Below are 12,989 nucleotides of genomic sequence, written 5' to 3' on the forward strand. Positions count from 1 at the left end.
ACAGCTTTGACAAAGCATGGCAGTATTGATTAGACTGACCCCCCAACCATAAAGTGAGGATAGTCTTGGCTGTTAAAATGCTATTACTATAACTATGTATAAGCCGAGGCTGAAGGACGGAGAGAGAGAGAGAGAGAGAGAGCATTGCAGACGTGAGGGGTTGGCTGAATGAGGTTGGAATTCGAAGTCAGTGGGATTAGGTGTTGTAATTTGTATATATATATATATATATATATGTTTTCATTTTCAGTAGGACTTAATTCTTTTCTTCGGTCTAACCACCGTCTGTGACTCCGTTTGAGGATTGGTGACTCATCTCCCACAGCTTCCTTAATTACTATATTAAGAGTTGGAGAGATAACGTGTGTATATATATATTTCAAGTTGAAATTAACCTCACACTCTCACCCTTCCCTCCTCCTCCTCCTCCTCCTCCGCGCTGCAGCGGCTTCCCTTTCCTTGTGGTGGTTGAAACCAGCCACCTACACCCTTAGCTCAAGGGTGACGTCATTTATCCCTCGAAAGGAAAAAGAAAGGAAAAAAACGGCTGTTGTAGTCTAGGCCTCAATAATAATAAGCCTAATTTCTTTAATAATTTTATTATTTTTCCATATGGACGAATGGACCCCTTCTAAGGAGTTCTCTCTCTCTCTCTCTCTCTCTCTCTCAAGTCCTAGTCTCTCTCTTATGGATATCCATTACTTGGAAGTTGGAAATTTCATTTTGACAAAAGAAGGCTCACAATATATAGATATACTTTTATTTATTGTTGGTTGAAATTGAAAAGGTGGGTAGCTGGGCGTTGCAAGTCATCTGCGGTACGTATAGCAGTCATGGAAAAACAAGGCCGTCGTCATCATATAAGCTCCAAACTCTTCCACCACTCCGTCTCCGATTGCTCCTTTAATGTTTCCGATGATGGTCTACTTGTTGACGCTACCAACAACACTAGTAGCAGCAACCCCTCAATCCCAATCCCAATCCCAATCAAACAACTTTTCAGACAAACCAAAGAAATCAAAGAAATGGATTTCTTTTCCGATAATAATATCATGAATGATGATGCTGATGATGATGAGGAGCCCCGTCGTCAACCCCAACAAGACTGCAACAATAATCCTCCGGCTGTTAACGTAAGATTATACTTCCTTTTTATTGTTCTTTTCTTTTATATATCATCTTATATATCTATATCTAAACAAAACCCACCTAATTACCATCATCACTACTCACAAATTATTATATATCATCCATGGCCAGACAGGATTGAATCTCCTCACTCTAAATTCCGGAATTTCATCAACATCTGCCAGTGATATTCATCAAAATTCCAATAACAAGGTATTGATTAGTCTTACCACATATTTATTTACATGTGGCTGTGTTTTTTTATTATAAATTTCCGGGGCGCGATTCATTTCAGAATTTGATGTTTCTCTCTCATATATGTTTTCTAATTAATTTCCAATTATCTTAATTAATTGTTGATACTATTAAATCGTAACTTGGTAACTTTTCATCAGCTGATGACTAGTCTTCAAGTTGAGTTAGAGCGGCTACATGAAGAAAATGGCGAGCTCAAAACCATGTTAGACCAAATGACCAAAAGTTACAGCCAGTTGCAAGCTCAGCTACTCATAGCAATGCAGAAACAGGCACAAAACAGACTACGAGAACCGGTATATTAAGTTTATACTTTTACTTTTAATCTTGTCCCCTCCCTAGAGCTATCGCATATACGTGATCAACATGATCCTCTTATATATAAAATTATGAATTGACAGGATTAATATATCGGGGTTTAGGCCTGTTACGGCAAGTGCGGAGGTGTTCTAATGTCCATTACCCATATATATTGGTTTCGTGCTTGAGATCAATATGTATAATACCTATATGAACATGATGTGCACTCCACATTATTCTATTAAAAAGTCAACAACATTGTAAAACCAGTACTCCAGCATAGAGATAAAGAATATGAAGTTAATATTTGATCACAACAGTACCTAAGGCATGGTTTCTTGAACAACAGATTAAGTGTGAGGCAAATGGCATGTTGGCCAGACAATTCATGGATCCACGGCCATCTGCAGCTGCTGCAATAGACCATGTCCGCGATCCATCAGTTGCCTATTCTTCTGGAAAGACACCGGCTGATCATGAAGCCTTCTCATTATTTGCTCCATCAAATTTGAATATAGAGGTGATGTCAACGGAGCGTGACCAATATCAGAGGAGGCTGCAAACTAATATTAATTGTGCGGAAGAAGCTCTTGACCGGTCATCTCAGTGTTTGGGGTCCCCTAATTATACCAGTAAAAGTGGCGATCCCCATTTATTAGATGATGATAATGATGAGCCCAATCGTAGTACTGATCAAGTTCCAGTGGCTGATCAAGTTCCTTTTAGGAAGGCAAGGGTTTCCGTACGAGCGAGATCAGAAGCTCCTATGGTATGTACATTGAACCACTTGTACTCAACTAAATATATACATGCATATATGAGAGTTTTGCACATGAACTCAATCATTCTATTGCTAAACTTATATTACATACAAATGCTAATCATGTTGCAATATTGTGAATTTCGACCACATCAATGGTTCATATTCACAGTCTAGCTAGCATAGCAAGACAGTTTGACAATGTGTGACTTCAATTGACTTGTGATATGAATCCAGCAACTAATGGTTTCTTAATTTGCAAATGTTTGTGGAAATAAATATATGCAGATTAGCGATGGATGTCAATGGAGGAAATACGGTCAAAAGATGGCAAAGGGTAACCCTTGCCCACGTGCTTACTACCGTTGTAGTATGGCCATTGGATGCCCCGTTCGCAAACAGGTGCAAAGATTGGCCGAGGACAAAACCATTCTCATAACCACTTATGAAGGTAATCACAGCCACCCTCTGCCTCCAGCAGCCACAGCCATGGCCAACACCACGTCGGCAGCAGCTGCCATGCTGCTATCAGGTTCAACTACAAGCAAGGAAGCTCACCAATATCATCATCATCATCTAGCAAATTCTGGCTTCTTCTCTAATTCCCAGCTGCCCTTCTTCGCTTCGTCCATGGCTACATTATCAGCCTCTGCACCATTTCCCACCATCACGCTGGACTTGACTCAGAGCCCCATGCAGCAATTCCACCGAATCCCTCCACCTTCCTCATCCACATTTCCTCTGCCTTTGCATGGTTATCACCAGCTTATGGGTGGGCTGGGGCATCCCATCCAAGCCCCGATGTATTTCCCTCCTAATTACAAGGCACCCCCACCATCTGCTGGACTGTCGCTATCAGGCGGCCAACGTAGTACTAGTACTCATTCTAGTGGCATGATTGAGACTGTTAGTGCAGCCATTGCTTCTGACCCCAATTTCACTGCAGCCCTAGCTGAGGCCATCTCAACTATTATGGCGGCACCCCGCCCCCACCAGGGCCATCAAGGGGGCATTAATATTAATGATGGAGACATCGCTAATAATAATGCAGCTAGAGGAGTAGTTGCAAGTACCAATAATTCCCCTCCTCCTAGTGCTAATATTGGGGTTCGACCCGGATCATTACAGCCTGTATCCCCACAGCTTCCTCGGTCCTGCACCACTTTCTCCACCAACTAATCATTTACTCATATGTCCTGTTGGGTCACTAGCTAGCTATGTTTTGTTTTCAATCCATCTTAGATTCATGAGGGTGTTATATGCCATGAACTTAATTTCAACTGGCTGTTCGGAGATCGGGTGTTGTTTGTGGCCTTTGCTGCTCTATCTAAAATGCATACATATAGCTCGGTTTTAATAGATACATTCATTGTTCATGTTTGGGAGTCGAGTTGTGCTTAGATATTGTTTCGCACCTGTAGATATAAATGTGAATTATGCTTATACGAGTTGTATTACTGATCATCCTTGTACATAATAAAAGGTTAATTATATATAAAGAATGAGATGATAGAGTATAATGAAGATGTTACATATTCAAATTTTTTCTGCCCAAGAATTCTGGAGTTTTTATCTTGAATTTCACTACAAGAAAACATTGTTCATGGCCATGGATACATATGGGGCATGGAATGGGATGCCTAACTGCATTATCGGTGCTCATTGGATAGTGCAGTTAGCCTCCCTCTTGTGCCACTATTAATGTTGTTTTCTTCTAGTGTTTAGGTTTGATATATGTATATATGTCAATGTCGTTGATGCGCCAATCTCTATAAGTAAAAGACAGCCTTTAGTAATCTCTAAAGTTATAATATTTTTTTTTAATAGGCTAAGAATATTACGTTTGTCATGGTACGTAGTTTGGTCCATATTTCAATTAGGTCTCCATATTTTTTCACTCATTTGGATCACAAATTTTTTAAAGTTAAAAATTAAGACCCATTATTAGAGCTTATTTTTCAGTTCCACAAGAAAAAAAGATATGTAGTACTCGATTAAAATGTTTACTAACGATCTAAAATTAGAATAAAAATAAAATTGGAGCGTAATTGAAGTGTTTACTATTGAAATCACAACCAGTTTGATTACGTACCTCCCTGAAAGGGATCAAAAGAAAGGTGATGCATGATTGAATTGAACTCATAGCATAGACAAGCACACACTGAGGGATTTTATTGACCAAGAAAAGGAAAAAGTTCGTTTCTAGCTTTATTATATTTTGGGTTGGGCAGGGTCAGAGTCAGGGTCAGGGGCAGGGGCAGGGGCAGGGTTTTTTAAGTCAAGGAGCGCGCTCAAACTCCCAATCCCAACCCAAGTAATAATATAGAAGCCCACGAAAGAAACAACGGAACGGAGAAGTGAGGCCCCGCATTGCATTGCAGCCAGGAGTGGGCCCCCCACGCCACACAGACTTTAGGACTCATTATAATTACCGAGAGGGAGAAGAAGGGGATGGGAGTGGGGCCAGCAAATTTCAAATTTCAAAAGCCAAGCCAAGCCACCATAGTCGACCGTTGAGATAGTGTGAGGTAAACAAAACAACAACAAGAAGAAGATTGGGATTAGAAAGAAAGAGAAAGTCAGTCAGTGTTTTTGTTTGGAGAAGAAGAGCATTCACAATTTGCAAATTAGCTAGTGCCGTTGTTTGTTGGTAAGACAAATGAATAGGAGACGCCATGGCTGGCAACGCCCTTTCCACCCTTTGCAGGTATTTTTCTGGTTTGGTTTGGTTTGGTTTGGTTGCAGACAAAGACCTCTATCAGTCTATCTAAAACAAAATGCATTTGAATGCAATGCAGATTGTGGGAATTGCAGTTTACAGTTTTCTTGTGGTGTCCTTCTATACATTCTTTGGACTTTTCCTGGGAAACAGAATAGCCGAAATCACAGTTACCACAATCTTTTCCTTTGTGGTACTTTATACTACTCTCTACTCTTCTCTTATATACATACCTTGCTCAAGTTTATATCAATATTAGCTTAAGCTCAAGTTGACATCTGAATTCTCATATTGAAATTCAGGCTGTTTCAGTCATGTTCCTGTTCATAAGGTGCACAGCCACTGACCCAACTGACAAAACCAGCCTTAGGAAGAAGAAACCTAAAGCTCGCAAAGGCTATCCAAAGCTCAATTACGGGTTCATTTTGGGGCAGATTATAGTGAGGTTCTTTAGAAGAATGGAGAGAAAGATCCTCAGGACTTTCATAAGGAGGAGGTATCTCGATCCGTGGAAGACCGGCGCTCAGTTGGATCCATTGCTCCCATTTCCCTTTGTCCTCATGAAAGAAGACGCGGTCTCTCCCGATTTAAGGGAAGACGACATCTCCTTCTGCGCACTCTGCGATTTTGAGGTAAGGTTACGAGCTTATCTCACTCTCACGTCAGTACACGAACATCACATTGATTTCGTATTTCTATAATATAATTCTATTTTCAGGTGAAAAAACACAGCAAACACTGCAGGACCTGCAACCGTTGTGTTGATGGCTTTGATCACCACTGCAGGGTGAGAAATCCTATCCTTGTTTGCTTCGTATTCATTTTGAGAACACATTCAAATTCAATTGTTTTTCTTTTCCAGTGGTTAAACAACTGCGTCGGGAAAAAGAATTACACCACATTTATTCTCCTCATGATTTTCGTTCTGTTATTGGTAAGTTCCATGTTTTGTCTCTTTAGCTTCTTTGAGAATTAAAACTCAGTCAACAAGTTGAGATTTCAATCTGTTTGCTTCACCTCTTGTTCACCAAGTCCATGATAAACAAAATTACTCTTCTGCTGACACAGCTAATCATAGAAGGAGCAACTGCAATTGCAATATTCGTCAGGTGCTTCGTAGATAAAAATGGAATAGAGCAGGAGCTGAAGAGGAAACTCTACGTAGACTTCCCAAGAGGCATTCTTGCAACGATATCGGTAGTTAGTTAACGTTGTCTCAACTTTCCATTGCAGCAATCTTCACTCATATACTCATTTTAACTCCATCAAAATCTTGCAGGTCTTGCTAACTTTAATGATAGCTTATGGTTCAGCAGCAATGGGACAGCTTTTTTTCTTTCATGTGGTTCTAATACGGAAGGTACTTCGCAATTCTAATCTGCCAATAACCCAACGCTCCTTTTCGTTCGCCAATTGCCAGTTTCACAGTAGCATTGTAGTGTAGTATCTCATGAGGCGAAATTGGTAAAACCTGCTCCACCTTCTCACTAAAATGTTGTGCACAATATATTCCTGCTGCAGGGAATGAGAACATATGACTATATCCTGGCAATGAAAGAGGAGAGCCAATCTATAGAAATGGATCCATTTGATGATTCAGATTTCTCCTCAGACTTGAGTAGTGATTTTGATTCACCTGAAAAGCCATCATTCATATCACGGTTTATATGCAGAGGACGAGGGGTAACTCAGGTACAGTCACATATCTTATACAGGCATACAGCCTTCCATAATTATGTTTCTTCAGATTTGGGAAGGCACACAAGTCCATCTGCCTAACTTATTGTATAAATTGACATTCTAAGTTTCAGAACACCAGAAGGCTGTCCATAAGAATTGACGGAGATCCTCAGCCGTCCACCTCAACAGTGAAACAAGGCTTCCGTGTCAGCATTGACCCGTGGAGACTGATAAAGTTGAGCAAGGAGAAAGCACTGATAGCAGCAGAGAAGGCCAGAGAAAGGATTGTGAAACAGAAGCCTCCTACAGAAGAGGATTCACTGAAACCACTACCATTGGAGACAAAATGTGGACCACTCACAGATAAAAACACGGCCACAGCAGGATCAGGCTTAACACCTCTTATATCCAAAGGGTGGATGCCAGGGTCACCGGGAAGGTTTCCAAGCCCAAGAAGGCGGTTTTCTGGTTCATCAACAATGTTCTCTGGCATTGTACCATCGCCAAAGCAAAAGTACAGAAACAATTTTGACTTGAAATTGACAGAGGTGTCCAGAGAGCTGGAGACCTACATCTCAAGGCAGGTTCTATGTTCTGTTATAAAGAAGGACGGTACTGAGGCATCCCCAAGATAGGGAAGGGGTGTTAAAACAAAAATCTAGATTCTCAGCCTTTGAGAAGAATCATTCATCGCCTGTGTGCTCTTGATATCATATGTGGATTTCTTTTTCGGAGACTAACGTTTACATGCATTGTTAAAATTATTACACCACCCATTGAATGTAACTTTTGTTTTTGTTTTATGGTAATGCCCATTCAATGTAATTTTACTTCCATGGAAATGCAAGTTGACGGTATACATATTGCCCTGCATCAAACTGAAATTTCCTAGAATTTGGATTCATCACCAAGCTCTTGTGCGTGCGCAAAGCTTTTTTCTGGAGTAGTCAGCAGTGTTATTTTATTTAATGTTTAACATTTGTATCTGTTAGTGTTCAACAAGAATAGATGCTGGAATGTTGCTTCAATGAAGTTGAAGAAATTTGCCTTTAAGATGATGTTAGTTCTCTGATCATTTGGATGGTAATGAATATGACAACATCACATTTGCAGATGAGATGCACCCTGGACCCGGCAACATGAGAAGTGCTTTGTGTGTGTGTGTGTGTGTGTGTGTTAATTTCTTTCCATTGTATAACTTGAAAAGCAAGAGGGAAAAAAGCGTGTTTTGAAATTACAAAATCTTTCTATTTCCAATTTATGACAAAATCACTCAATTATTTGTTACTGCACACAAACTTACAAGATATACTCATTCTCTTAATACCATCCCGCAAGGTACAAACCACAAATTGGCAACTCCACTCAACTTCTTATGTCGCGCAATTATATCCTCCAGCTATGTAATTGGCTGTTGCACTGAGAAATGGCAAGAATCGATTTTTTTCAACATTCACAGAAGGCAACTTTCATGAATCTACCAAGCCAGAAACTGAACACCTTTGTTTTGATTACTTGAAATCCATATGTGATCAGATAGATAGTAACAATCCAAGTAATGCTCAGGGGAGATTCTCTCCTTGAGAGGCTCACAAGTTTCTGGAGAAACTAAGTCAGAATATCCTTGAATAGAAGAGCATTTCCATGGAGACTTTGAGGTCACATTAAGAGTAATATTGGATAAGCAAATGTCCAGAAAAGTGTCACCTTCTAAACCCTCTAGGAGACCTGCAGTTTTGATATTCTTTCCTACGAAATCTTTAAAAGTAATTTGCTCTATAATAGGGAGGGCATTTGGGTCATAAAACTCATCTGGGTGCTCCCCGTAGTGACTGGTGAACCTTATAGCTATATCTATACCATCCAAGGTCACGTTCGATACAAAGATATTTTTCACATAGCCACCCCTTCCTGGGGAGGTCTTTATTCTGATACCTGTCTTAGAATTGAAAAAATGGAGGTTTTCTGCATGAACTTCTGACACACCTCCAGACATCTCACTTCCAATCGCAATTCCTGCGCTTGTTTCAGTTTTCCCAGTAATCCTACGAATGATAATGTTTCTACTGGGACGACCATATGAAATACCATACTCATCCCATCCACTTTTGATCGCTATCAGATCATCACCAGTGCTAATATAACAATCTTCAATGCAGACATTATCAGAAGAGTCTGGATGCATCAAAATGGACGGGTAAGAACAAAATTGTTTGCTTATAGTTTACAACTACTAAATGAAGCTAAAACATAGTTTAAAATTGACGCAGTTGGTCAGGAGTGAAAGTGTATTATGTGCTTATTTGACACTAAGCAATTTTCAAGTGGGAGAATGAGGAATCCACAACAATGAAAGATATGCCAGTATTCACATTTAAGGGTAAGGATTAACATTTGATCCACGCATGCAAAACTATTAGTGTTTTGCTCTATAAGCGTTTACAAACAACCATGAGTGGATTTTGGGACCCTTCAGGTTTAGACAGAGTTATATGACAAGACCAACCATGAGTAATTCGTATATGTAAATGAAACAAGAAAAAGAAATGTTATCTTCACATAGAAAGGGAGATTTTGGTGATTCACCTGGATCAATCCCATCCGTGTTTGGTGACTTTGGAGGAGCAATGATTGTCACATTCTGGACAGTTACATGGCTGTTCATCCAGAAAAACAGTCTCAACTCTCCCTCTAATTCATAAAAGCTTCCCTTTTTCCTTAGTTTTAATATGATACTGAAAACACTTGAAATCTACCAAACAAGGAAGAGAAATGTTATTCAATCCTTGTGGCTAAAACTAACCTGCAATATACAGGGTGAATGGTCCAAAATGGTGAATTTAGGAAGGTCAGGTTTGAGATCACAATCCCAGTTGAGTTCATCAATTCCACCAAATGGGGCCTTGTGTAATTCAGGGTTTTGTTATGGAACCAATTCCACCAGATGCTGCCTTGGCCATCGATAGTCCCATTATCACCTGCATGAGGAGAACAGCAACATCAATAAATCAAGCAAAATGCACATGTGAGACGATTTCTCATCTTATATTACCAACCTGTTATGATAACATCCGTCAAATTGCGTCCATAAATGAGACTTTGATGTCTTCCACCTGTCAACTCCCTTCCTCGACCATATGATGGTAAAGGTTCAACAACTGGCCAGTCATCAGAGTTCTGGAACATTCCAGAAGAAGTTACTGAGTATTATGAGCTAAAATATTAGTCCTGTGCCCACATGGTCATGGCACTACCTTACTGAATTTGGAGCTCAACTCTTATCCGGAGATTGAAAATAGTTACCCCTTGGGACTAGCAGTAATGCTTACATTTCAGACAAGATCTCTCTGGTATGGACAATATTCTATCTGTGGGATTGTGAATTAGGTTCTTACAGTACATTGTATTAAGGAGCCTATTTTAGATTAATTGTTGCCAAAACGAATCAAAAGAGGGCGGACAAATGTATCCAAAGAGGGCAGATTGCAATTAATCAGCCAAAGTCTTTATTGCATCTTTTAACTTTTGGAAAGAGGGTGAAAGATTACCGTTGATCCAAGAATTTCTGCATCTTTATCCAACCACAAGGTTAGATGGCTGATGAGATGGAAGCTTCCTGTCAACCACCGGCCAGCTGGGACAAAAAGCTTGGCCCCACCCTTGTCTGTGAAGGAATTGAGATAGAAGATGGCATTCTGAAAGGCTTTTGTGTTGAGAGCGACCCCGTCTCCAACAGCGCCAAATTCAGTGATAGTGACACTGTGAGGTCGAATTTCTCCTGAGTTGGCCCGTTTGCTGCAATGTGGACTGCCCTTGACAGCCCATGGAGCACCACTGAACAATGCAAGTAGGAGAAACACATCCACCAGCTGAAACATGTATTTATTTTGGACATAGATTAGTGCCAAAGCTGGTCAACTATAGAATCTGAGTGTTCAGCCTTGATAGGCCTTTTGATATGCAGTTATTGGTTTTAGTCAAGGTATGTTGATCTAGCAGCTCAAAAGGCCAAGGAAAAAAAAAGTAAGGCAGATGTACAACAATTTGAGATGGAAAGAGCCTGATTTTTTTGCATTTTAGGACACCAAGTTGTAAATTTCAAGTTTTTAGATTACAGAGAGACCATCTATGCTAAATTAGATCTTGGCATTTGTTCATATTTAATTGAGCCAGAAACCAGATGAATCAAGTCTCTCTCTGATACATGCTACTAATTAATCCAAGAACATCATGTTTGTTTCAAACTCTAAACAAAAGTAGCAACCATTTTGAGAAAGAAAAAAAGGAAAGGGAAATTTTATATAACCAGAAGAAGGGAGAAATCAAATGATCTGTAAAAGTAACTCACAGTAGAAGATCTCCTCATATGATTGAGATCTGCTTTTGCCGTTACAGCCCAAGCAGCTTGAGAAAGCCTGTGTCCGCCTCAGCTCAATCTCCTTCCTTGTGATCAAACAAGCAACAAGCAAAGGCAGAGAGACGAAAAGGAGAAAGCTTGAGAGGGTTGGTTAAAAATGAAATGAAAGATCAAACTGAGAAGATCACGGGCAATAGGTAAAATAGGCAAACTAAGCCAAACAGGCAAAGCAAGTGTGTGACAGAGAGTGAGTAGATGGGTCAGGGAGAAAGCCACCACCACCCACATAAAATCATTGAAAGTGACCGTTGCTGCCCGCCAAAAATTAAGCAGTAGGTCCCCTGTGCTTTTGTTGACTTGAGCTTCTCCAATACGTCACTTTCTCCTTCTCTGTGTCAGAGACTCAAAGCAGAGCAGTAGCAAGTTTTGATGAAAACTGGAGGCTACCCAGAAAAGAAAAGGAGGCTGGGGTGTTGTGCTTCTGATTCTTAGTATATTTTTGGGAGCACCCACGCCCACTGTGTCACTGACACTGGCTTTTTCCTGGTTCCTGCTGAACAAGAGGGAAGAGAGAGAGAGAGAGTTTCAGAAATTCATCATCAAGAATAAAGCTTAATTTGCACCATTGATCTTGGCATGGTGATAGATGGTGTCTCTGTCATGCTCATGCACATCTAAATTCATGTGACAAACTTAGAGGATCATTGAATTTACCAGTCAAAGACTGAGAAATTAAATTCCATTTGTTTGCTCATGAATGATTTTCTCTTTTGAAAAGTCTCTCTCTTTTTCTGTTGTTGTTGTTGTTTCTTGTAGTTTTTGTCTGTACTTGTAACAAGTAGTAAATAATATGAACACAGTTCATAGCTTTTTTTTGGGAGTTTAAACTTTAATTAGAGTTTCATACCTGCAACGTGCGACATCGGATACGAACAAAAGTCAGGCTACAAGCCCAGGGATTGGGGTATTAGGCTGGTGGTGGATGCCTGCTGGACCTGGACCACCGCATGCTGCTGCTGCCTACTGGGGTTTTTGTTTTCGATTTTGATTTTGATTTTGATTTTTTTCAGGGCAACAAATACTAATTACAAATAAAGATTACAAGTTACAAGGCCAAACACCGTGACTCGTTTGGCGGATTAACCAAGCAAAACCAACTGACATACACTCTCCTTTTGCTTGCCACTTTGCCATTGCTCACGCTCCTCATACTCTCTTGTCTAATCCTCATTTCCATTTTCACTTCCTTCATTTAAAACTTGTGCTTCCTGCAATTGGACCCAATTGGGATTTTGACCTGGAATTTATTATCTTTTTGTTCATGGTTTGAAAATTAATTTTTTGTAAACATTTACTTTAACTCACAAGAAAATAGTAGTTCAATGGTTTATATGATTAGTCTGGCCAAAAAAAAAAAAGGTTTATATGATTAGTGAATCAGTGAAAGAAATTAAGTAAAAATTAGGGGCGAGTACAATTCGGTTTGGCCGACTAAATTGTAGTCACACTTTCGGTTCAGATTGGTTCCCTTGAACTTGCGTGATGTTAACAGAGCCAAATCACACCCTTTTTGGTCCATTCGTCAGATTTGTCCATTTCATGTTTTGCTCGGAGTGTAGAGGCAGGGGTTTGGCTGGAGAGGTGAGATTTGCTCAGATATGGAGTGAAAGACACTCTATTTTGAGGAGTGAGATCAGTTCTTAGATCTACGATGACGATGAAAGAGTTGAGATATAGATGAGAGACATGAGAGAGGGTGCCATTTGCACTAGGGTTAGGAGAAAAATATG

The 12,989-nt window shown here is 40.0% G+C and overlaps 3 protein-coding genes across 4 annotated transcripts; 2 read left to right on the forward strand and 1 right to left on the reverse strand.

Moving 5' to 3' along the window:
* The first annotated feature begins 731 nt into the window (after positions 1–731).
* On the forward strand, positions 732–3,819 carry LOC117622525 (probable WRKY transcription factor 47). The gene is made up of 5 exons (XM_034353232.1): positions 732–1,133; positions 1,261–1,341; positions 1,524–1,679; positions 2,033–2,452; positions 2,732–3,819. Exons 1-5 carry the CDS (start codon positions 834–836, stop codon positions 3,620–3,622), a joined length of 1,848 nt encoding a protein of 615 aa, XP_034209123.1. The 5' UTR covers positions 732–833; the 3' UTR covers positions 3,623–3,819.
* A 1,125-nt stretch (positions 3,820–4,944) lies between these two features.
* Positions 4,945–7,720, forward strand: LOC117622238 (protein S-acyltransferase 18). Of its 2 annotated transcripts, none has more exons than XM_034352838.1 (9): positions 4,945–5,150; positions 5,242–5,355; positions 5,465–5,794; positions 5,881–5,949; positions 6,025–6,096; positions 6,231–6,359; positions 6,442–6,522; positions 6,684–6,854; positions 6,968–7,720. In XM_034352838.1, the coding sequence occupies exons 1-9, from the start codon at positions 5,103–5,105 to the stop codon at positions 7,475–7,477; spliced, it is 1,524 nt and encodes a 507-aa protein (XP_034208729.1). In that variant the 5' UTR covers positions 4,945–5,102; the 3' UTR covers positions 7,478–7,720. The 2 variants fall into 2 exon arrangements, with proteins under 2 accessions (XP_034208729.1, XP_034208730.1); XM_034352839.1 differs by having other exon boundaries at positions 4,946–5,150; positions 6,974–7,720.
* A 356-nt stretch (positions 7,721–8,076) lies between these two features.
* Positions 8,077–12,222, reverse strand: LOC117620558 (probable polygalacturonase). The gene is made up of 7 exons (XM_034350658.1): positions 12,107–12,222; positions 11,191–11,752; positions 10,391–10,711; positions 9,899–10,019; positions 9,646–9,820; positions 9,429–9,499; positions 8,077–9,017 (listed from the first exon to the last, which is right to left on the reverse strand). The coding sequence occupies exons 2-7, from the start codon at positions 11,206–11,208 to the stop codon at positions 8,320–8,322; spliced, it is 1,404 nt and encodes a 467-aa protein (XP_034206549.1). The 5' UTR covers positions 11,209–11,752; positions 12,107–12,222; the 3' UTR covers positions 8,077–8,319.
* Between the last annotated feature and the right edge of the window lie 767 nt (positions 12,223–12,989).

Source organism: Prunus dulcis, chromosome 3 (assembly GCF_902201215.1).
Source record: "Prunus dulcis chromosome 3, ALMONDv2, whole genome shotgun sequence".
Taxonomy (NCBI): Eukaryota; Viridiplantae; Streptophyta; class Magnoliopsida; order Rosales; family Rosaceae; genus Prunus; species Prunus dulcis.